Below are 26042 nucleotides of genomic sequence, written 5' to 3' on the forward strand. Positions count from 1 at the left end.
TTCCTTAGCTATTATATAACTTTTATTTTACAAAATTAATCAAAACTTAGCATTACAATAAATAGGTATTACCATTCAATTTCATCTAATAAAAATAGAGAAATAGAGCATTTTCTAGGTGCTTTCTTTTTTTGTTTGTGTAACGTCATGTGTCTTGCTGGAACTTTGCTTCGCACCAGCGAAGCTCCCAAGAGAGCAGAATACATTTTCCCTCGACTGAAAACTGGCCTTGTTTTGTTTTTAATAAAGATGGTTTGCGATTTTATTATTAAAAGATACAAATAATACATTGTTGATAGTTTTTTTTTTGTTTCTTCATCTCTTCCGTTCAGATAAATCTTCCAGAGGCTGCGTTTTTATTTTCAACACCAACACTAAACTGATCTTGGTTTTACTGTTTTGTTTTCCTACAAATCTTCCAACAATAGGGTCTAACGTCTACTTTTGTTATAATATAATCAATATTAAAATAGCACAAAGGATAGTATTTTTTTGCTTCTGATCATGAACCATTGTTTGCTTATATTTGCCTACTATGTAAGGCTGCAACGACAACAACGACAACAATAATGATGATTTGATTAATTGGGTTCCATTTTCAACTATTCTTTTCATAAAAGAACGATCACGTCTTACGTTTTGCTTATACTTTCGTCAAATGATTATCTATAATGATTACCTAACCTTAGCTCTAATTTTCTTAAACCGATAGGACATGAATTTTTAAGCTGCTTTAATAATTTCATCCTTGTTATTTTGTTGTTTTGCATCTGATTTTTTTTTAACGTAAATTCTTTCTTCAACACGCGACGTCCGTTCGGCAATGTTCGGCTGTTTTCGGCTAGTTTCGGTTTTGTTGTTACATTGTTTTCCATTCTCATATTTCTCCTTTTTAATCGTCCTTCGGCTCCAATCGCTTAATGCTTACTGTTTCCTTTTTTATGTTTACTATGATGCTCTTTTGTTTTCTGATCTTCTATATACACCTGCTGATGGATGGTAAAATAACGCTGGCGGCGACTTTCATGAGAGGAAAAGTTCTAAATCAAACGATGCTCGATGTTGGGGCATAAGTATGGAGAATATTGTAAGTATATAAGTTTGAGACACCACGCAGGACTTCCGCAGGGACTTAGTATCCGGCCAATTCGGCGAAGGTCGAGTCCATCTCGTCGGCCAGAGACTTGTATCGGTCCTTGTTGACGCCCAGTTCGTCTGTGGAATAGTGAAATTGTATGCATTAGAACGAGCTTTTAAACAAAAATTATAAAATAAAAGAAAAAACCAAAACCATTGGAAAAAATATTGTGCAGAACTGTCCCATCTGCGAGTGAACCAACAAAAGAACAAAAAAAAAATAACCTCTCGAACCAAATGAACGCAAAAGTCAAAGTTTATGAATTTGCTCTTGAGTTGTTGTTTGTACAGAAATGCTCGTAATATCTGTTTCCTGTGAAAAGTTGTGTTAGTTTTGTGGTATTTTTTGCACAAAATATAAGCGTTATGAGAAGCGGAAAGCCAGTTGGATTTTTTGCAAAAGCGTTTGAAAATCACTATGTATTAACATGAAATGAAAACATTTATAAAATGTAATGTACATAAATAACCTAAAAATCAATGAATAGAATGAAGAATAAACACATTTGAATAAATTTGAACAGATGTACATTTGATTTTTTAACATTCTCTGGAATCCCATAGCAAACCTATGGTTTCTCGAGATATTTTTTGTGTTTAATAAGAAGCAAATCATCAACTTTAAAATACAACTGAGAGTGATCAAGAGTAATCTTTTACACTGAAAAAGATTCAATTTAATTTACTTTCTCCAGAAACCCATCTTCAATTTCATCTTGTTTACATTAGAGGTCCCGTTATTCGAAAAAAAAATCCGAGACAGGAAATCAAAAAATCGGTACCTTTCGTTATAATTTGTTGATAAAATCACCCGTGAAGGAAATTTTCATTTACCAGTACATTCCCAAGCAACCAAAAGTTATCTATTTACTTGAACGAAGGCATTGAAAGTTACATACATATTGGCTGACAAAGAGAATTAACTTCCCAATTCCCTTTAGTGAACTTTATGTTCTCATTAATGAACTTGAAAGTTGCCAAAGTGATCAATATGTACGTTGTATGTGACTTGTGCTGCCCAATTCCCATGAGTGAACTATATGTACTCATTAATGAACTTGAAAGTTGCAAAAGTGATTTATACGTACGTTATACGGGACTTAAGTCACATAAAGGCACAAAAGTGCTCAAAACGGGATATGGTAAGTCACATAAAGTTCAATTGTACTCATACTTATCATTATTTAATTTACTCTCGGTTTGTTTCGCATTCCGATTCCAACTTATCGATGACTGTAACTTAAAGGATAAGTTCACATTTCTTCACGAATATTAACAAGAGAAAATTGGGAAAATTGTTTAATTCAATGGACGCGACGCGTCTAGTGAAAGGCAAGGTAGCCGAAATCACAGAAAAATCTGTATTATCACAGAATTTTGAGCAAAATATCGTCACAGAATCTGTGTCACAGATCAAAGAATTTTTAAAATTTTAAAAGAATTCACAGATTTTCTAAATTTTGTACAGATTTCAAAAATTAATTTTTTTTTCACTTTGACTTTCTATTTCTGACTCTTATTTTTGAAAATATGAAAACAAGGTAATGTAAAGTTTTTTTTTGTATTAAAACTAAGTAAGGAGTTTATTCGAAAAAAATGCAACACTTTGTTTTGTGAATTACTTTTGAATGCATGGATGCAACAAATTTTCAGTGAAATTACCTAGTAACGTAATGTGTACGTGTGCAAAATTTGGTGATAATTTGCCAAGTGGGTTTTGAGATAGCGTCCAATACTGAAGTTCATTGACAAAAATGTTTGGGCAGAATCGAGAAAAATTCAGAAAAGTTCCACTGAGAGACCCAAAACTAGCTGAAAATCAACTATTCGACCAAAATTCACATGGTATATTGTTTAAGAAGTCCTAGAAGATCCAATAGGGAGCTTATATTTTAATAAAAGTGAAGATGATTGGTTCCATTAAGTGAGAGTAATGTGAGGAGTTTTTTCAAGCTCATTCCGAAAATATGAATAGAAGAAATAATAAAAAAATAAAATTTGTCTCACTGGTTCGTCTAGCTGACTTATAAATAGGCCTGACCTCATTTCTACAAGGTAGAAAAGCTGCCTACCGATAAAATAAACAAAATACGATGGTCAAATCGCGCGCAATATATTTGGACTGCTTGTGGGGTGATATTTTGAAAAATTTCGTAATGGACAGCAAAACAACCTCTTTAGCGGTCACCTGACAGGATACCAACCAGAAACTTTTCGTTGACAAGTCTCGCATGTATTTTCCGGAGATAAACAAGGAGACAACATTGAAAATATAATGTCTAGTATTTGAGGAGGCCGACGATCTGTAGAAACTGCAAATTACTCAGTCTTTCGTAACGATTGACACGATAAGTGGCTTAAAATACAAAAAATACCGCCTTAAAATTCGACCGTTTTCTCTGCACTTCAATAGGTCCCACAAAGTTTAAACTCTGTTTAAGTGAGATCTGGAATAGTGCCATTACTCAAAAACGTTGGTAGAGTGATTAAATTTCAAAAATGTGGTTTTTGTGCCAAAGAAGGACAGTCGGCTAAATTTGTTAGAACTTTAACCGAATTCAAAATATTTAGTTATTTCGAAGATCAAGCTCCAGGAAACAGAAAACGTTATCAAAAATAGCCTTGATTTGGAAAAAGGTTGGTTCATAGTATACATTATAGATGGCGCACGTGTTGCCCCAAAATAAAAGTCGAAAAAATTATTCATTGGACGCTATTTCAAAAACCCCTTGCCAAAATATCACAAAAATAAGCACATGTAAACATGACCTTATCAGGTAACTTTGCTGAAAATTTCATTAATTTACACGCATGCAAACAAAAGTTATTCATAAAACAAAATGTTGAACTTTTTCCGAATAAACTCCTTAGTTTTCAATTTGTTGATGTTTGACATGATTTCCCAGTGATTTTCATAGAAATAGCGTCACAGAAAACCGTCACAGAATTTTAGCTTCAAATGACAGAGTTCTAGATTTTTTTTTGTCAAAAACACAGATTTTTTTTCGGCAACCTTGGTGAAAGGGTTTTAGTTGAAGGTTATGAAAATTATGAAAAGTACCGGTACAAATTTTTTTAGTTTCGTTTTTAACTTGCTACTTTTTCTAGTGAAAGAATTTGATAGATATTAGTTTAACTGCGATTTCAACTTGCGACCAGTTAAGTGAAAGGATTTGACTTGAAGGTGAATAAAATTGGTTTCGTAACTTCTTTAGTTAAAGCTACTGATGTTCGTACCGGTGAAAATTAGTTTAGCCCCGATTTTAACATACGACCAGTCGAGTGAAAGGGTTGACTTAAGAGTGACGAAACTTAGTGTCACGAGTTCGCTAGTACAATCTTCTAGTGTTAGTACCGGTAGAAATTAGTTTAGCCATGATTTCAACTTGCGACACTAATGTTCGATACCTTCAAGTCAAACCCTTTCACTTTATTGATCGGAAGTTGAAGTCGGTGCTTAACTAATATCTAGCGGTAACTACACTTGTAGCGAGTACTACCGAACTCGCGACACTAATTTTCGTCACTTACAAGTCAAACCCTTTCACTTCACTGGTCGCAAGTCGAAATCATAGCTAAACTAACATCTAGCGGTACTTCCACTAGTAGCTTATACTAGCAAACTCTCGACACTAACTTTCGTCACCTACAAGTACGAGTCCGAGATTTTCGAAATTAAACTATTTAACTATTTCAGTTTGCCTTTTCTTTTGTTGTAATCATCAATTCGAATGGTTTGAAGTTTTTCATCTGCTGGTGGATTGACCGAGAAAAAATAATGTGTAATGAGTTATCTTAACCGTTGATGGAAACAGAAAAAAACAAAAAAATCTTTCTTCTTTAAAAAAAAAACAAGAAATAATTTCTATCGTTCGTTTCTTTCAACATTTGAAGTCTTTTTGAAACTTCTTAGTTTATTTGATGATATCCACTTCTTTGAAAAGCTTAGTCAACATTGTATTTTTCTTTACAAAGTTTTTCGTCGAATAATCAAAAGCTGATAACACTTGGACTCCAGTTATGTATGGCTTAAACAATATGTCCCAGTCAAAACTTTCAACTGGGTTTGATTACGCACGTTTTATCTCAAAACAGTCGAAATGTCCAACTCGATCTATTCTCTTCTATTTTTATTTAATTCAAGAGGACCTCAACCGACTTGATCATGGTTTTAATAAAATGTATTCAAATTCTTTAGATAATCTTTTCTAATTTAGCTTGGAGATATTTCGAAATATTCATTAAAAAATAAAATTTGAACAAAAAATAAACTGATGCCTTTTAAAAATAAACCCAAGGACTCATAAAATTCTTGATCACGGAGGGGTTTTGTGTTCGCTGGTTAGCTTATGGTCTTATTCAAGAACATTTAGGAGCTCTCGCTTCTATTCGAAAGCATATCAGAGCTTTAAATTACGTTTAAAAACCTAGATACCTTATTGCCAGTAGTTACCAGTAATTTAATGGAAATGTGGATTTCTTGTCTTTCCACATTACGACCCTTTTAACACATATGTTTTTCTAAGCCAATAGGAACGCTCAACGCCTTATGTAGAACAAGAACTGGATGAGAATTGGCCTTGAGCCTGCTAAAAGGAATAAAGCTTGCTCTTTACTATTACACAGATTTCCATAATAATGACAGCTAATCGGAATGAAATTGGAGTGAAGGCTATTGCTTTCTCTGTTAAACACATGAGAAATCGTATACCGTAAATTCCGACAGAGCATGCAAAAAATTGAACGTTGAGTCGCCAAACTTGGAATGTTAATTTTGGCGACACTCAAAAAACGACAGAATCTCATTCGGCTTGTCCTTCTGAAATCTGGGCAACAAAACGAATGCGTGCCAGGGTTGCAAATTTTTTTTTTATATCAGGGAAATAAGAATCAGGATACGTCACAGTAACAGAAAGTGATGACTTTTTGTGTGGGTCGGAGATCAACATTTTCACTTCAGCAATTGTATCTTATGCATTTCCTTAAAGTCCATTCTTCATCACATTCGCAAAAATCAGGCAAAATTAGGCTTATTTTCAAAAATCAGGAAAATCAAATCACTTATCAGATTGTCAGGCTGAGCATCGAAAAATCAGGCAAATCCTGAAAAATCCGGCACATTAACATCTATGCCTATGAGCGAAGTCAGTTTGAAACGTACACTCGTAAGGTGTGGTCGCAGTTTACTACTTGTTTTCTATGAGCGCTTTCAGTCGGAACAGTCTGTTAATAGCAGGGTTGTCAATGGGCCTGATTTTTCAGGATTTACCTGATTTTTGAAGGCTCAGCTTGATAACCGTATAAGCCTCCGTTTTCCCTGATTTTTTTTAAATAAGCTTGATTTTCCCTGATTTTTGTAAATATGATGGAAAAAGGCATTAAAGGCATTGGTGAAGGTCAAAATGTGGATTGACGACCAAAAAAAAGGTCCTGTAAGATGGAATATTTTTTTCAATATTTGTATCCATAGTACTCAGAGATTCCTCTGCATACTGTCCATTAGGGTGGGCTTAAAAATACCACGTACACCAGTTTGGTTTATAGAAATGTTTGACTGTCCAAAACATTCATACTAATTTTTAGCCGATTTGGTCAGCTTTTAGAAGTATTTGACCAACCTTAAGTTCGTATGACATTTCGACACCTTTTATTTAAGCAAAACTCAATAAATCCTCTAGAAGTGAGAGTGAGCCCAATAGCAAAGTTAAGTAAACGTTTATGTTTGGACAAAAATCTCAAAATTTGGTATGAAATCGGTAATTGGTACATACCGATTCTTGGTCAAAAGTTTGCCCATAAATCTGTATAAATACCGGAAAATTGGTATGTGTGGCATCGCTGCACGCGTTCCGAAGGGAAAAATAGGTCGATTCACGCACTGCCTGGCCTCACTGATTTTGACACTTCGCGATTCCTGTTTTGATTCCTTATTTTCCAATTCTACATGCTGAGGAAACAAAGCAGACATTTGGGTCCTAATTTAATTTTCATTCACACGTTTTTAGCAATAGTTCTCAGCTCAATTTTGGAATATAAATAAATTTAATAAGGAAATTATTTGTTAAGAAAGTAAACGTCTTTAGTATCAAATAATGAAAAATCAATCATTTTGTTTGTTAATCCAGCTGAAAACAGAAACATTGGAATAAACCGATTTAAATTTAAAAGTTAAACTATCCAACGTTATTTTTTATTCCTCGAAAATATCATATCGTGAAAATTTAGAACAGTTCTTTAGAAGCTTCCACATTTGGCTATTCGATGGGATTTTTTATTTGAAGTAGAAGAATATTCAATGCAAAGTAGGTTGGTCCAGAAGAAATGTGTTGAAAAAAGGGATTCAAAACATGTTGAAAAATTTTAATAAACAAACCTCCTTTTCAAAATTTTTAAGAATTTTCAACTTTCTGTTCATTCCCGGAGAGATAACCGTTAAAAACCAAAAAATGCGCTAAATTTAGTTCGAAAAATGGGACTTGGTTTTTTTATATCCTCAAACTGAGTTTTGAATTAAATTTCTTGACCGTGCAGCTTAGGGTGGCCCAAAATTGTACTATGTCTGGGATTTTGGGGGCTCAAGCTTCAAATGATAGCTTAGGGTGTAAGAAACAATATTTCATATGGCGACGACTCAGAAAAATGATTTTTAGAGGTCGCACTGGTTCGATTTTTCTAAAAGGCTATTTTTTCGTCATTTTGTCCAAATAACATTTTCAGATCTTGAAAAAGTATCAAACATGTGTCTCTAATATTTTTTTAATTATCTTTGTAATGTAAGTTTTAAACTAAAAATTTATTGGGACTGTTTTGGACTCTCAATTTGTATGTATGATTTTTTAAATTACGCAATACTATGAATTTTTGTTAAAAAAAATAATTAAAATCAACAGAAAAGTGTACTTTGGATTAAGATTTTTAATCAACATTGAATTCAAAAGTTGCGCAACATTATGATGTGCAACTTTGCAGAAAAAAGTGTATAGCTATGACTTTTCGTTTCAAAGTAATTCAAGTTTCACTGTGGAAAAAAGTAACAGTTTTTAAATTTTTGCTAAGAATTGCTTTATATTATGATGTTGATGAGTTTCGAGCAATCTAAACTTCTGATACCATTTTTTTTTCATCCTTTTATCGATCCTTCAATCAGCAGAAACAACTATGACAAGATTCTAGATCTTAATTTTAAATTTATTTAGTGATTGTAGCCATAACACATTCTCCAAACCGTCACCCAAGTATGGGTAACACGACCTTCAATCAATAAAAAATTTAGAAACTTGGAATGTTTCTTTCTGATGATTTAAGGATCGATAAAAGGACAAAAAATTTTGATATCAGGAGTTTATTTGGTTTTTACATTGCTCGAAACTCATCCACATTATAATATGGAGCAATTCTTAGCAAAAATTTGAAAATTGTGACTTTTTTCCACAGTGAAACTTGAATTACTTTGAAAAGACAAGTCATAGCTATACACTTTCTTCTGCAAAGTTGCACATCATAACGTCGCGCATCTTTTGAATTCAATGTTGATTAAAAATCTTTATTCAAAGTAAACTTTTTTGTTAATTTGTATTATTTTTTTTACAAAAATTTATAGTATTGCATAATTTAAAAAAATCATACATACAAATTGAGAGTCCCAATAAATTTTTAGTTTAAAACTTACATTATAAAGAAAATGAAAAAAATATTAGAGACACATGTTTGATTCTTTTTCAAGATCTGAAAATGTTATTTGGACAAAATGACGAAAAAATAGCCTTTTACAAAAATCGAACCAGTGCGACCTCTAAACATCATTTTTCTGAGTTGCCGCCATATGAAATATTGTTTCTTACACCCTAAGCTATCATTTGAAGCTTGAGCCCCCAAAATCCCAGACATAGTACAATTTTGGGCCACCCTAGTGCAGATACACGAAAAATTTCGCCGCACTCCATTTCTCGTTCGTAAAATTTTGTAAACAGGACGTGCGAACTGTCACCACAAAAGGAAACATACGTCATCGTGAATCGACCCATACGAACACATTTCGGATTCTGTTCGTATGTTTCTCTGGAACAGGATTGTCAACTGTTTTTGGAAAAAAGTCTGAAAGATTTTGTCATTATCAGTTACGTTTCCTGCCTGACTCTCAGTTTAACAAACATCTTCGAAGCATTTGCCATTATTAATCGCTTTAAAACACTTCTAAATTCGTAATTCATACATTTTAATCATTTCCTGCCACCATGACCATTTTCTTAGAACAATTTAAGTTCTAACCCAAAAGTCTGCAATTTTCTGGAAGAAATGTCGAAAGTCTGGAAACCTGGAAACCTTGAAAAATCCAGAAGTCAAAAGAAGTCTGGAAGATCCAGACAAAATCTGGAAGGTTGACATCTTTGCTCTGGAGGGGCGTTTCTTAGATTATTTCGTGGCACTCACCCGAGGCACGCATATGGTGAGTTTCTCCCCGCCGATTAGATGACGCAAATGTCGCCAGAGAGATCATTACGATTCCTCTGGCGATTTAAGTTACCTCTCTGGTGATTAATGTTAACTGGGTTGTAGCGATGTTTAGCGCAATCTTTGTTTGAGTAAACAAGCCTCTATCGACAGAAGGATTGTAAAAATCATAGGACATTACATGAGGAATTCGTCTTTCTTTATGCTGCTTTTCATTCTTGGTTAATTTCTAAATATTCTTTTTTGGATTCAAGTTCATATGTAAATTCCAAATTTCTACGTTTTTCTCTTTCTTGGTAACCATTTTATAGTTTTGCAGTACCTTCTCGACGTTTTGAAACGCTCTAGAGAACTTTTGAATTCCTTTATCATCTCTGGTAATGAGAAATTGATGTTTCTTGAAAAGGTTATTTCAGAAGCTCTGGATTACCCAACCAAATTGAAGCTCTTTTCGCAGCAAGTAAACTGATCTCATAGAATTTGAGTTCTGAGCTCTAATAGCTTCAACTAGTTGCAAGAGAAGAGAACTGAACGAATCTGAGAAGTTAATACAAAGCTTAACAATCTGAGAGTCCTAATCTAAAATAGAACAAATTCGTCTCTTGAAATCATACGAAAAGCGTTTAATCTGAACAAAAATCTTTCTCTAGACATTCCTTTCAATAAAAATGATTAGGTAAATTTAACATCTTTAGAAAAAGAAGGGGTAAATTTTTTAAATTAACCCCTTCTTTTTTTGAATTTTACCGTAAACGTACCTATTTTGAATTTTACCGTAAAGCTTTTGAATTTTACCGTAAACGTACCTATTAACTCATGTTGTGAATTTATTTGTTTCCAGAATTCAGGTACATTCCTCGAGTTTTTGTATTCATTTTTTAGCTTCTGGACTTGTCTGAGAGCGTTTGAGTTTAAAGAGAGATTTTGATGCTGTTGAAAAGCTATTGGTTTTATCTCGATTCTTTAGAGCAAGTTCACTGGTGTTGGGAAAAAGTGGTAGAAATCTTGACATTTTGAAAATTTTACTATCCAAAAATGTTTTCAAGATCTTGGTGTGTTGTATTTTTTTACAACACTGTTTTTATTTCAGCCGTATGTGATAGAAATATTGCTATTTTTGCATCACAGCATGCGAAAATACAACACGTGTTGTAAAAAAACTAGAAGGCCACAGATCTTGAAAATGTTTTTGCATGGCAAAATTTTCAAAATATGCCGTAAGTGTCGAAATTTCTACCACTTTTTCCCAACACCAGTGAACTTGCTCTTAGGGGATTTAAAAACTCTGCAAAGGCTTTAAGTTCTATAAAAAGTTTATATTCAAAGATCCTCGAAGTATTTTTTGACTTCTAAGCAGAATACCGTTTGTTTACAGATTGCGTAATGATAAGCAGCTTTAAGTCTTCAACATTCCAAATATTTAAAAAAAAACTGATAGAAATCATGAAACCTGTTTATTTTCTCTTTTAAGTTACCAATTTAAAGTTTTTTAAATAATTAGAAACCCTTTGGTATTAACAATAGACTTCCTCGAATAATATTCGGATATCATTCAAGAATGACATGATTCTATTAAGCCGTTGTTAGTTCAGAGGTTTCAATGTTCTTTTAAGACCTTGTGAGCTCATCCAAAAGCTTCAGCGGTATCTTCTTGGTACCTTTTATGGTTTTATTTTGTTTATTTAACTGAAAGCTTCACAGTTCATTCCGGAAGCTTTTAACTTTGAAGTTAATGAACAATTTCTGTTTGAACTTCGTTCAATTTTACAGGCCATTAGGTCATTAGAGACGTATTATCGCGTTTGTCTATTTTGAATCTCTGTTTATCTACAAAGTTGAACCAAACCGCATTTCAGGAATCAGCGAAATGCGAATTTGAAAATCAATTTAAGGTCCAATGTTCTAAACAATCCTGGTACCTACTTTCGGAAATACTGTTGAGCTTCAAACCGCTGAGGAAAAAGTCGCAATTTCTTTGATCTGAAGTGAATTTCAGTAATAAGTTTGAACTTGAGGTGAAGTGTAACTTGTTAGTTTATCCGGGTGTTTTAGTTACTTCTGATTCAACAGAAGAACTTCCAAATTGTCAGAGATATTTCAAGTGAAATACATCAAACTATTATCTCCAACGCAACTTTCTAGAGAAATTTTAGTTCCAGTGTTACACAGTAATCCTTCAAAATCATTTGAAAGTTTACGAGCTTCCAAAGTGTTTCTTTACTATACGTGAGTGATCCTCTTTTTCTCCGTCCCAGAACTCTCGTGTTCATTTTGATTCAACTTCAAAGTCATATCGAGTATCAAAGATGTTGATGTTTTAAAGGATCCCCTAAATACACCAATCTCCCAATTTTTCAAAGCAAATCACATATAAGTTTAGTCACAGGGACGACAACACAAACAGAGGGTGACGGACAAATGAAGGAATTTGGACAAACAACAAAGTTTTCGATCAAGGACTGAAACAGACGTGTGTAATGGCGCAACATTTACAGATGAAGTACCTCGGTCTGTTCCGTACGCATGTGTGTGTTTGTTTGTTTTTTTTTTTTTGTACAAGAAACAAAGATGAAAACTCGTGGAAAATTTATCAAAAAAAACTTTAAACTAAAAAAAAGCAACAAAACAAAGAACGGTTCAAATAAATAGGAATAGGAAGTTGAAATAGTACCTAAAAACCTTTTTTAAAACAACCATTTTTTCGAGTTCCCAACCTTTCTTGGAAACGTAACATTTATAGGTGTGTGTTAATAACATCACATTCAACATCATATCGAAGAGTACGGGTCTCGCCAGCGATCGTAGCAGCAGCAGCAACAGCAGCAGTTCAACGAACGAAGCTTGGAACAATAGGAGAAACCCGACGGAGTAGCCCGCCGAACATGCAACCAACCGAAGACGAACCGAAGCCGGCCCGAACGTTTCCCGAACGGCTACTTCGGGTGGGGCTAGTTATGATTTTCAATTGTTTTGCATGGTTGCTTGGATGTTTTTTTGTTTTTGTTTGTTGGTAGTGGATTTGGTGCTAGTCTACTAGTAGTACAACTTGGAAGTGGTAGTAAATTGTTTGGTTGTTTGGTTTACTGTGCTTGTGCTAAAAGTGATAGTACAAGAAGTGCTTGGTGGTGGTAGTATAAGTAGTAGCAGTGGTAGTAGTATTGGTGGTAACATGAAAGCGGTAAGTGCCGCTGGATTAGTATCCGGTAAGTTCGGCGAAGGTGGAATCCAGGTCGTCGCAGATTGCTTTGTACTTTTCCTTCTCGTTCATCAATTTGTCTGCAAGAAAGGTTACACAATGGTTGGTCATTAGATACGGAATATTAAAAACACAACAACGGGTTGGATTGTGTCCATGATGGTGCGCAGCTTCGGATGATTGGAATGCTGGAAAGAAATCGGCTTTCTGCGGTCGAAGGTTGTTCCCTCGAATTCTGTGAGAAAAGATCAGTTCTACCGGAGTTTGCAATTTACAAAGCCACAACAACTACGCTAAAGCGGATTTAAAAAAAAAAGAAAAGTTGCAAGCAATATGGCAATATTTACAAAATGAGGCTTTGTATTCCAAATGAAAATTCAATCTTAAGTGAACCACTAGACTAGACTAGAAATACATTATTTCAGATGTACTACTTCTATAAAAATAAGATAATAATCTATCACAAGTCATGGATTTTTTTTTTGATGAATTTAACTCTACCGTAGACTATGCTAACTACAAAGTCTATACTACACTACTTTCATAAAACATTTTCGGAAAATACATCTTCATGAAAGCTCTCCCATCAATTTTTAAATCTTATTTTCTCAGTTACCGCTGAATATCAACATTCGCACGAATCTAACAGTGAGATCACAAATGAAAAATTTCACGAAATTGAACACCGAAAATTTTCAGTACCATCGACTAGTAACTTCACTGTAAAACGTTTCACAGTGCAACCTTCCTAAATTTAAACCAAAAAAAACCTGAAAGGTAACCCAAAGTTTGCCCATCGTTCCCGAAGCCTACCTTCTAGTCTGTCGACTTCCTTCTGGAGCTTTTTGACGTTCTTCTCGGCGTTCTCGGCACGAGTTTCGGCCTCCTTCAGCTTGATGGTCAGGGACTTCAGCTGGCGCTTGAATTCCTCGACTCTCTGGTTGGCCTTGTCTTCCGAGACCTCCAGAGACTTGAGCGAGTTACCGACGACCTATCGCAGAGAAAATTGTTATCAACTCTCAATCCGCTTCTGTTGGTTCTCAATTTATAAAGTCCTCACCTTCAATTCTTCTTCCAGTTCCATGATCTTGGCCTCTCCGGACTTGACACGATCTTCAGCGACTTCCAGCTCGTCTTCAACGAAGGCCAGCTTGCGGGACACTTCATCAGACTTGCCGTCAGCGTCTTCAGCGAGCATACGGGCTTCCTTCAGCTGGTTGCTGAGCTGGTCCATACGTTCCTCGTCCTGCTGGGAACGGTTCTCCAATACCTTGCACATACTGTAAACAGGAAAGTAGAGAAGGGGTCGATAAGCAACTTAGCACAAACACTCCACGCGGATGTTCCAACCGGTTGTTCTCGTCAGCGGACTGGGTGGCCTCCAGCAGCTTAGCCAGGGCAGCGCCCGAACGTTCCTCGGACTTCTCCAGATCCTCCTCAACCTGCTGGACCTTGCGGGTCAGGGCAGCAACGTTGGCCTCGGTCGCGGTCAGGGTCTTCTCCTTCTCCTCCAGATCCTTGTTGGCCTGCTCCAGGGTGGCCTTGAAGGTTTCGTGATCCTGGGTGACCTGAGCCAGACGCTTGGTCAGCTCGGCGACCTCCTCCATGATCTTGTCGGCGCGCAGGTTCGCCTCCTTCGACTGGTTCTCGCAGGTATCGGCCTTGTCGGCGGCGTTGTCCTTCTCCAGCTTCATCGCCTGCATCTTCTTCTTGATCGCGTCCATTTTGGATGGATTTGTTGTGGTCTCTTCAACCGCCCGGGATCACAAAGAGAAAAAGGATTCTGAGAGCTGCTGGAGATGAAGAAAAACATTGTTTAGTGATGGAATTCGAATGCTTGGGAGGGGATTTTCGCGGGAGGATTTGGTTCTGGTTTTCGAATTTTGGAAACTTTCGTTAGAACTGAACATACAAATATTTCAATATCCGTTCACTTTCGCATCAAACGCACAATGCAATACATGACAGTTGAGCAAATGCGGAGAAATTCAGTCAGTTATAATCTATCAAATCATCTTAATATAATTTATAATATCTCTACTGTTCGGGTACACATCACTAGTCCTTAATACTCCTATTATGTCGAATTCCTCGGTAGACGAAGGTTAATCTTGCGGTACGGAGTAATGGCTTGTAGACCAGTCCTGCAAAGGTAGTGTAACCTGAAGAAGTTTAGCAGCATTCAGAGGCTGATGAACCTGCGGGTCATCAGTGGATACCGTACCGTTTCATCTCAAGCGACCTGTATAGTATCAGGCGTCATGCCCATCTTGGTTTATTCTAGACGAAGATTTCTATTGCTATGACAACAAAGATACGCTTAACGCACGAGAGCCCGCTAAGGACGACTCGATGTCCAACTGGCGGTAGTTTTGAGATAGCTTAACGAAAGAAGATCGACTCATCATCTGATTGGGAGAACATATAGAGAAGTGGACTTCTATCTGACGTAGTTCTTGACTGGTCACGGATGCTTCGTGAAGTACCAAGTTGCGGTTCAGAAACGTGGCTTTAACACTCTACCCGAATTGTGGCGACGTTAACGAAACATCTGATCATGTGGTATTCGCTTGTCCTAGGTTCGAAGCGACACGTGCTAACACATTTGCCGCCTGCTGACGTGGAGCAGAGTATGTGCGTGGACGCCAACACTCGGAATGTAGTTAGCGATGAGTTAACCCGGATCATGATTGCTCTGCAAAGACGCTTGAGTCAAGAGCATTTTGTGAACAGTGTAGGATGACTCCATCGTCAGAGAGCTTCTGGGTAGTGTACGCCCGATCCCATGATTGAAACTACAAAGATAAGACAAAACCTTCTGCGCAGAAGACGTGTTGGGTGTGCTGCGTACTTATGTAAGATACCCCACCGACGAGGAGTACTTATCCGAGTAGTGCCGCTTTCTACGAGGGAAGCTGTGGAGATAAGAAATGACCTTCTTCACAGTGGACATTTTTGGAAGGAGTGAACCACTGTCCCTTGGAGTAGAGAAGCTCGCGAGCCTCTAGAGTCGGTGTAAGATGTCGTCATTGAGAACAGGCGTGAGTCCCGGATAAGCTAAGTTTGCTACGAGGCTGAAATCCTTGGGTAACCCGGATGACGTTCGGAGTAGACTGACTTCATCAACGGGGGACTGACAAGCAGTGTACGTTAAATTTCATGATTGAAACTACAAGGATGAGACTCGAACTCCACCGTAGTGGATGCCGCAGGGCGCAGATACGCTGCGTTCACGAGTATCTGAGTTGTTCATAGCTCATCGAACGAGGCTGTGGACATAAAACATGACCTTTTCGCAGTAAAAGTTGTTGGGAAAGAGTTATTCTATTGGCGGGGAACGCCCGTTGATGTCGACCGGGCCATTTGAGTCAGTGTACTTAGGATGACGTCTTCGTCGGGAAACATCCGAAACATGTCTCCAAACTCTACCTGGGGCAGACTCGATGTTTACAAATTTTTCAATTCTGTTCCTCATCCAATAAAATTTTGCTGTATTTAGCATTAAGATCATGGAAAGTTGGGTAAAGTACTTGTTTGTACCGTAAACAGGGGTAGCTTTGACCACCGGGGTAAATTTGACCAACAATAAACTTTTCCACATTATCATCAATAACTCAGTCTATAGTTTGAATTTTTGAAAACTGTTTTCTACGTTTGAAAGCCTAATCATTGAGTATCAAATAGGCAACATTTGGTTTGAATCTGAATTTTTTTTTTGTAAGTAAAAAATCTAATTTCAAGGTCTTAAAATATCTATTTTTCCAAGGCTCGCAAACAAACAGCTCTCCTGATGATACCAAAGAGCATTTAGAAGCAAACGGGGAGTTTAATGTGAAAGAACAACTTTTTTTTCTTTTTATATGAACAGTTATAGTGCTATTTTTATAGTAATTCAATAATAAATTTTTGATATTTGAAAAGTAAGGACATTTTCCAAGAGTGAGCCCGTATTGGACAAATGGATAGGAACCCTATCAAATCGTTAACTTTGAAGAAAAAATGAAAATGGAAATAGTGGGAGGGGCAAGGGGAATTTTTGAAGGTAAAATTTCATTTGTATTTTGAAGCTCAAACTATTTAACAATTATAATTATTTTTGCCCTTAGACGAAGGCAGCATCATAGTTCTTTTATTCGATTATAAATATTTTTAAAATAAAACGTTAAAAATCAAGGTTAAATTGATAAACTAGCATTTGTGAATATTATGAAGGTGTTTTGTATCCTTTATGATCAAGAAAACTCGTTAGATCCGTTAGAATAGAGACTGATCAATGTCACCCCAAAGCATCAAATTCTGAACAAAGACGAAAACGATTTTTAAATCAAATTTTAATAAATTTCTGCATCCATGTTCTACGTTCATAGGAGTCCAGTACTGGTGTTAAAAATATAAAACATGCCACAATCCTCTTAACAGAAAAAATAATCGAAATATATTGAAAAAAAGTGATCAATATTACCCCGGATTACGGTACTTGGAAAAAGTATATATTTTCGATAGAATCGGATCTCGGATCATCATCATCGTTTCATTGAAAGATGCTAATGAAATTTTTATTCAAAATTTTTAACGGTTTGAGGAATAAACTAACGTATTCAACCAAGAAAACACATATTTGTTGAAAATTGTCTTACATCATAAAGAGGAGTAAGTGAAGACTCCAGTAGTCCATAACAATTAAGGTGATCACTTTTTTCGCTTTGCTTTTATCAAGCTCATCTCTTCAGCGTTTGTTCACTGCTGATTTTTTTTAAGTTAAATAATACGAAAAACTGGCCACACTTACCCCGGTATACTTTACATAAAAAAAAAACAAAGTGTGTGGTATTTCAACGACATTTCTTCAAGGAATCATCAAGTTCTATTAGGATCATATTAAAAAGCGGCTGTGTAATCAGTCGGACATCGTCCTGTAGATGGGCAACATCGAGCCTAAAACCGGTCAACAAAAAGGTAGGTACATAGCTTATTTAACGGTGTATGAGACACAGTTTTTTGAATAAATTTTTAACCCAAAAAAGAGGTTGAGTCCTATCAACCTATTTCAAAATTTTTGCCCAAAAATCAGGTGCGCGTTGTACATCGATAAGTCCTATACACCGTTGAAAAAGGGAAATTAAGATTCTTTATTCCGTTAGAAAGAACGTTAGGTGTCGGGTCGTGTACCTTAAATTTCTTAAGGTGGCGGTTTGCCGAAGTGAGTGATTTAACACATTATCTGTTCTTCTTATCACTTATTCAGTAATGTTTTTTTTGCTTCCTTATCGGATATATCAGTTTTTTCATCGTTAAAAAGGAGTATTGAGACCTTTCAAGTGGAATTTAGTTCTCATTTTGAGAAGTGAAGAGCTTAGAGAGCCTCGGGAAGACAGTTAGATTATTTCACAATATATTTTGGCTTTATCTGTCTGGTATCGTACCAAATGTCCCCGATGAAACAGTTTCACAGTTTGTCCGCTCACAGCTACGAACCGATGAGGTTCAACTCGTAAAGTTAATACCCAAAGGACGCGACGTTAGTACACTCTCGTTAATTTCCTTCAAAGTTGGTCTTTCATTCGATCTGAAACAAAAAGCGCTGTCGTCCGAAACCTGTCCCACTGGAATCCGTTTCCGCCAGTTTATTGAAAACACATCTGAGCGGGGTTTCCCAATTCAAAGCAGCCTCGCCTAGATTTCAAAGCGAATCAATTGACACCGTTTGCAACTCCAATTTAAACGGTCAAGTCAATTTTAGTGATTACACTCCATACAGAACTCAACCCGCTTTAACGACCTGCCAAATGCCTGCACCCTCTCCCTCATCTACAACACCCGCAAGCCTTCTCAGACAAAACAGGAACAAAGTCTCTCAGCTTTCCGTATATTATCAAAATGATGGCGGCATGCGAACTAAAACCAACGAGTTACTGTTAGCCCTCGCGACAGCCGAATACGACATTGTGATGATAACTGAGACGTGGCTGAAAGATGACATTTCCAACTCAGAGTTAATTACAACCCATAACATTTACCGCTGTGATAGAAATTCTAATAATAGTCATCTTAGACGTGGTGATGGTGTATTGATTGCGGTACGACACGGCATCGATGCGGTATCTGTAACAGCACCTGATTGCGACAGCCTCGAATAAGTTATTGTACGTATAAAGCTTCAACATCGTTCTGTATACTTGTGTTGTGTCTACTTCAGGCCCAATAGCAAAACTTCTTTGTATGCATCGCACATGTCCGCTCTTGACTATATCCTGAATACTGCTACCTGTCAAGACTTCGTTGTTGTAGCTGGGGATTACAATCTACCGAATTTGCATTGGAGCTACGACGAGGATGCTAATGGATTTTTGCCAGTGAACGCTTCCACAGAACAGGAACTCGCTGTGATCGAATCGACAATAGCTTCCGGGTTATCACAGATGCGTTCCCTCGTAAACGTTAACGGCAGAGTTCTTGACCTCATTTTTATAAACAGACCCGACCAAGCTGAACTCGTGCACCCACCAAAAGCAATTTTAAACACTGACCGTCATCATCATCCATCAATTTTACTCCTTAAGTATAGTTCTGATGAGCCTATGGACACGGGTAGCTCTCTCAGACAAAATTTAGACTTCCCGCACTGCAACATCGAAAGGGTTGCTAAATTTTTTTGAAGATCTGAATGTCGATGATGCGGTATCTGCCTTCTACAGTCAGCTTTGGAGCGTACTACGCGAGCACACGCCCAAAAAACGATCCACCAACCTTAAGCCTTATAAACTTCCCTGGTGGAACTCCGAACTGCGAACAAACCGCAATTTGGTCCGAAAAGCTCGCAAACGCTATTTGCGAAGCAAAACGGATACAAATAAAGAACTCCTATCGAGACTAGAGAATGAATACTCGGCTCTGCGCAATTCCACCTTTGAACGATACATCCAGAATATTGAACGTGGTATAAAGCAAGATCCCTCTACTTTTTGGAAGTATATCAATAGCCACCGCCCTACAAACATTGTTCCTTTATCTATCACGTTCCAGGAACGCACACCGGGAACTACTAGAGAGTCAGCTGATTTGTTTGCCGAATTTTAAAATAGTGTGTATAGTCCGCAAACCTTAAACTGTGACGACGCCTACTTCGAATCTTTGCCTACCTACAACATTAGGCTGCCACAGTCTGATTTCACTACTGCACTGAGGAGGTGTTTATTGCTTTGAGTAAGCTCGATCCGATCCGTCGAAAGGACCCGGTCCTGATGGGATTCCATCGTCGTTGGTATCAAAAATCGCAGCATCTCTTGCCGTACCGCTATGTATAATTTTCAACAGATCGATTTCTGAATTTGCTTTTCCCAGTCACTGGAAAACTGCTTCAGTATCTCCAATCCTTAAATTTGGAAAATCTCACCGTGTAGAGAACTACCGGCCCATATCAATCCTGTGCTGTTTTTCCAAAGTCTTCGAGTTTCTGATATAGGGAAGGCTATATTCAGCAGCTAAACCGATACCCACCGAATACCTGCACGGATTTGTAAAGAAAAAAATCGACGCTGACAAACCTGATGTGCTATGTAAATGAATTGCACACCGCAACAAATAAAAAAATGCAAGTTGATTCAATATATATATCGACTTTGCCAAGGCTTTCGACAAAGTACAACACAGCATAGCAATAACAAAGCTCGAACGCTACGGTTTTCCTTCATGGATAATAAAATGGCTGCATTCCTACCTGGTAAAACGCCAAGGTTACGTAAACATCCGAGGAACACACTACAGAATTCGACATGCCATCCGATTCCGAGTTCGATTCCTGGTCGAGGTGATTTTTTTCTTCATTTATCATTCATGATCGATTATTTTTATTGTTGCATTATACGGATAGTAGCATCATCCGCCAAACATAGCACCAGAATCACAACGTATGAGTATCGACATGAATGCCATAAGGATGGTAAAGTGTCGTTAATAAAACTTAAAAAAACAAATAACGTATGAGTGTGTAAACAGACATATATTTTTCTGTTATTGCATTGTTTTATGGATCCACGACTCACTGTTTAGTGCAAAATGCATCGATCATGAATGATAAATTAAAAAAATGACTTCGACCAGGAATCGAACTCGAGTCCACTGGTTACCTCTACGACACCTAACCAATAGGCCAAATCGTCAGATGCAACAAGTCAAGCTGAAGCTCTATACTTTAGATGAATTCATCGAGCTGAATTCGCTGCTAGATTTTACGGCAGAAAATGCTCATCGTACCCCGCTTAATGGTGCTTATACTGCCCCACTGGGGGTTCTTATTATGCCCCTACAGTGACTGATTTTCAGCTTTTGAAAAAAGATTTCTGATTGGTTCGTCTAGCTGATTAATAAACAAGCCTGACTTCATTTCTACAAGGTAAAAAATCTCCCCGGTAAAATAACCAATGGTGTTCAAATCGTGCGAAAAATATTTGAACCGTTTGCGGGGAGAAATTTAGAAAAAAAAACATGATTAGTAGCCGTATACTCCTTAGCAGGTTTCCAGCCCAAAACTTTTCGTTGACAAATATCGCCTGGATGTTCCGGAGATAAACAAGGGGAAAAAATTGAAAAATCTGATGTCTAGTATCCGAGGATCCATTGAAGCTGCAATTTAGTCAGTGTGTCATAACGACTGACAATATGAATGGTCAAATATACAAAGAAGACTGCCCCCAAAAGCGATCGTATTGTCTGCATAGCACTCAAATAGGTTCCACAAAGTTTTTACTCTGTTTCGGCTGAGTCTAGATTCGTGCCATTACGCAAAAACTGTGATGAAGTGATAAAAGGTCAAATATGTTGTTTTTGCGCCGAAGGAGGACAAACGGCTAAATTTGTCATAACTTCTACAAAATTAAAAACTTTGTGTTATGCTGAAAGTCAAGCTTCAGGAAACAGAAAACGATATCAAAAATAGCCTTGATTTGGTTTATAGTTTACATTATATGTAGATGGCACTCATGGTGAAAGCCGAAAAATCCCTTAACGACAGAACGATACAAAAATTTGCAAATGTAAACATTATATTAGGGGAGAGTGGGGATACTTGATCCCCTTTTCTTATTTTCACCATATCTTTTCGGAACTCGTCGTCTTTGACATTTTCTGACAGCTTGTAACTTCAAGTTTCTATGCTCCAAAAATTAGAACGATACTTGAACCCGTTGATGAACTAGAAGCATTTTCGTGGGAGTAAAAAAATTGCGATTTTTCTGAAGTTAGGGGAGAATTGATCCCCTATTGAAAGAGACTTGATCTTTTATTCAGGAAGCCCTAATCCTTGTATAAAAATCAAACAAAACCCCAAGATAGAATGTTAATTGACTATTTTGGTCATGTTTGTTCTTATTTCACAATTTATAGCAGACATATGAAGAAAATTCTATAACTTTTTCTCAACGCTAATAATATTGCATACTCAAAGGCGCTATTTTCTATAATTAAGAGAAAATTAATTATTTTTGCTCTTTTCTTCAGACAATTGTTTGATAAATATTAGTTTTTGGATAAATATTAGTAAAAAACTTTTTCTGAAAAAAGTTGAGAATTTTCCATTGCTTTGAAAATATGGCATTATGAAGTTCATTTCACGCTCGAACGATTGATACATTGGATCAAATATTTTTTTTCATAATTTTTCCATGTAAGGAACATTTCAAAGTGATAAAAAAAGATTTTCAAGTTACATTCTGTGAAATTTTTCAAACAAAGTTCAATTACTCAAACAATTATTTTGTTAAAATTTTTTAAACTACAAGCATTGTTATTTTGCTCATTTTGGCACATTTTTCTAGAACATTTCATCTTTGTAAGACATTCCAGTTTCGAGATATAGCTAAGGAATCAAGTATCCCCAGAGATCAAGTATCCTCATTCTCCCTTACTCATTTCAGCTTCGTTGAAAATTTTATCTATTTCCATCCATGCATTCAAAAGTTATTCACAAAACAAGTGTTGCATTTTTTTCGAATACAATCTTTATCACAGAATTTTGAGCAAAATTTCTGTGACACAGATCACAGAATTTTTGAAATTTTCACAGAATGCACAGATTTTCGAAATTTTGTACAGGTTTCCAAAAATATAAATTTATATATAACTACTTTTTATTTCTGACTCAATTCGTGAAAATATGAAAACAAGATGGTAATTGATTTTTTCTTCTATTAAAACTGTAAGTAGTTTCCAATCCGTTGATGTTTTACATGATTTCCCCATGAAGTGCATAACAAAAGCATCACAGAAAACCCTGACAGAATTTTAGGTTCAAATCACAGAATTTGAGAAATTGTTTTTTCAAAAATAACAGCCACCAGGGTGATCACATCCGACCAGACTCAGTACAACATTTCATTTTTATTCTCGGAAAGAAGAATTATCCAGCATTAATGCAAAGTTATAATAAACTGAGAACACTGGGCCCCTTCACAAAATCTCATATTTACATTTTGTTACCACATTAAAAACTTCTCAGTAACAATCGTGTTCAAAGAGGAATATGAGAAGATTACAAACAAAATCATGCATTGTAAATGTTCGTGATCAGATCATTAGAATTACATGTACATTAAGATTTTCTATTCATATGCAACAAATCATTCTGCTGTTCAGATTTTTTAAAATTTTTTCTGAAGGAAGCTATGATTCAAACATTTGTCCAGAATTTTCCTGCGTTTCTATTGCTATTGCTTCAAATCAGCTGTCGTGTTTGAAGATAGATTTTGCATTCTTAGAAGATCTAGGGAATGCATAATTTTCTTCATCGAGTCCGTTCTAACTATATAGGTACATGATTTTTGGATAGAATATAATTGGCTAATGGAGCTAAAGAAACTGTTGGATTCCATGAATCTAGGTTGGAACTCCTTGTAAGTTGGAGTTAATGAAGTAAGAGATTTTCTGCGAAGTGTTTTATTGTAGCTGGAAAGCTGTTTTCTCGGCAACTTCTAGTTCGCAAGTGAGATCGATATTTATTTATGGACGTTAGTAAAGTCAGAAGTTCTTGGAGAAAGTCTTCGTTCTTTCCACAAATAGTAATTAAAGTATTAATTTATGTTATCTGTACAAAAATACCAGCAGCTTGAACTCCTAACCGTTGGATAAAAATGAGATTGACGTCTCGATTAGTTTTTGTGGTCTTTTTCAAGGGACTTGTTAGTATTTTGTATTAATAAGCCCCTTAAAAAAGACCATCGAAATTGATCGAAACGTCGGGTATTACAAACAAATTTGTTTGATTGAGATCGAAAAAGCTGAAATTATTTGATGGACAACATCCAGTCGTAACCTTAAATAATAATTACAAGTTTCTTGATGTTTTGAGGGGTTGTGAAAAGGGCACTTGTTGTGATTTTTGAATAACCTCGACATCATATATGACGAAAAGAGTAAGGAAAATCTACCCATTGTCCTGATTAGTGAAAATTACAAACTTACAAAGTTACAAACCATTTGAAGTATGATGAAAAAAAGCAAATAGAATTGTAAATAAATAGAAAGATATTAAAAAAAATCAAAGCAATTGATGAAACAGACTCCTTCTTAAATTGGTCTGTTTTATGCTCAGGATCTAGCAAAAAAAAGTTCCTCAATTTAATTTTCCCACAAAAAGAGCTCCACCCACAATACCTAGTACTTTTTCCTCTCATCGCATCAAACTATTTTTGCACTCCAACCGGATTCGGCTGGCTGGCGTAAATAAGGACGACCCAGAGACGCACGATAAGCTCACAGGTGCTACCAATGTGTCACATTTTGGGTGGCTACCAAAAAAAACAACAACAAATCTCCAGTGTCCCCCAGCAATGTATAAACTACGGTTGAGTCGAAAAAAAAATTGCCAACCGAAAGTTCTATTTTTAACCCGGGATTGCCATCGAACGTGTGCCTCAAGAATTTTCACCGTACCACGTAGGTGTAGGCGCCATATGAAAAGCGCTTGGAATTGAGATTTTTCCTCGGAATATAATTGAATGACTGTGCAATGTGTTTTTTTCCTTTTCTAATGAATGTATACGTTTGTATGTTTATGTGAATGTGTGTGTGTCTGTACGTGGGTTTGTGTGTGTACATTTTTTGTTTAAATTCCCAAATTTTTTGTTGACCTCGATTGCGGAGCACCGTTTGCTAAATTTGCGCAACCTGTGAAGAAAACCCGGTCCCTCACGAGTTTCGAAAATGAAATTTTTCCTCTAAATTTAGCTTCTCGAGCTCGGCCGCTGCCACCTCGTTTTGTTGTTTTTTTTTTCTTTTGCCGTTTTCACAGTTTACAGTAATGGTTGAAGAATTTTCCGATCGTCTCGAACGTGGGTAGCGCAGGTCCAAAACTGGGCAGCATTCGAGACTGCGAAATTTTTCCCGAATGCGTTTGCGCGTAGAAGTCGCGTAGGCGCCGCGCAGAGCTGTGACACACGTTTGCGCATCGCGCAACTGAGATGATGAGGGAATGCGAGCTTCGTCGTACACACACACATACACACGTCCAGACGCACCATTTTCATAAACATCCTGGCGAATTGGTGAAATTTTGTTTCACATTTCCATTCACTTTTCATATCTTGGATTGGTTCATGGTTGTTTCAATTATTATAAGAAGTAATTTTATAAGCCTCAACTAATGTATGCGAGTTTTCATTCACTTGGTAAAGTTGTGTGGGTTCGATAAGTTTCTTCAAATGTCAAACAGCTGATCTATTTATAGATTATTTCACGTATTTTCGCACCATGAATCAGTTTTGAAAATGTTCTTCTTGGTACTCAGCCGATCAGCAGATTTTCTAAGATTGTCGACCCCATAAATGGTCACGTCACTTCAATAACATCACTTCCAGTTAGATTGACAGTTGTTAACGTCACATTGCCTTCAAATAATCCAGCTGCTGGAGCCTGCTCCAGTTCCTCTTTTCCAAGACCAATTTTAACACTTTTTACCCGTTTTTTAAACAATTTTCCTGGATGCCAATAATAAATTCCCTTATCCCAGCCAAACCAGAACCATTTCGCTTCCCAGAAAACCAGCCAAAATCCTCCATTTGCTCCCACATAAACCGTTTGTTCCGGACCAACAAAAAAAAACACAACCAACCTGAGCGCTTTTACTCAAATGCTCGCAAGACTAAAAACACGATAGCACTGAGTAGTGCAATACGTGAAAACGTCCGATTGACCCTAAAAACGCTCGGCAACTACCAATACACGCGCAAATGGGCCCAACTTCGACCCCGTCGAACAGGATCTCGTC

General features: G+C 36.6%; 1 protein-coding gene across 3 annotated transcripts; it reads right to left on the bottom strand.

Annotated features, from left to right (window-relative positions):
• Positions 1-26042, bottom strand: LOC129751621 (tropomyosin-1). Of its 3 annotated transcripts, none has more exons than XR_008738757.1 (6): positions 25887-26042; positions 14135-14577; positions 13845-14064; positions 13598-13775; positions 12260-12864; positions 1-1215 (listed from the first exon to the last, which is right to left on the bottom strand). XR_008738757.1 is itself a non-coding variant. In XM_055747227.1 (5 exons), the coding sequence occupies exons 2-5, from the start codon at positions 14506-14508 to the stop codon at positions 1133-1135; spliced, it is 855 nt and encodes a 284-aa protein (XP_055603202.1). In that variant the 5' UTR covers positions 14509-14577; positions 25887-26042; the 3' UTR covers positions 1-1132. The 3 variants fall into 3 exon arrangements, 1 of the variants encoding a protein (XP_055603202.1); XR_008738758.1 differs by having other exon boundaries at positions 14135-14574; positions 25887-26033; XM_055747227.1 differs by lacking the exon at positions 12260-12864.

The sequence above is a fragment of the Uranotaenia lowii genome, chromosome 3 (genome assembly GCF_029784155.1).
Source record: "Uranotaenia lowii strain MFRU-FL chromosome 3, ASM2978415v1, whole genome shotgun sequence".
Classification (NCBI taxonomy): Eukaryota; Metazoa; Arthropoda; class Insecta; order Diptera; family Culicidae; genus Uranotaenia; species Uranotaenia lowii.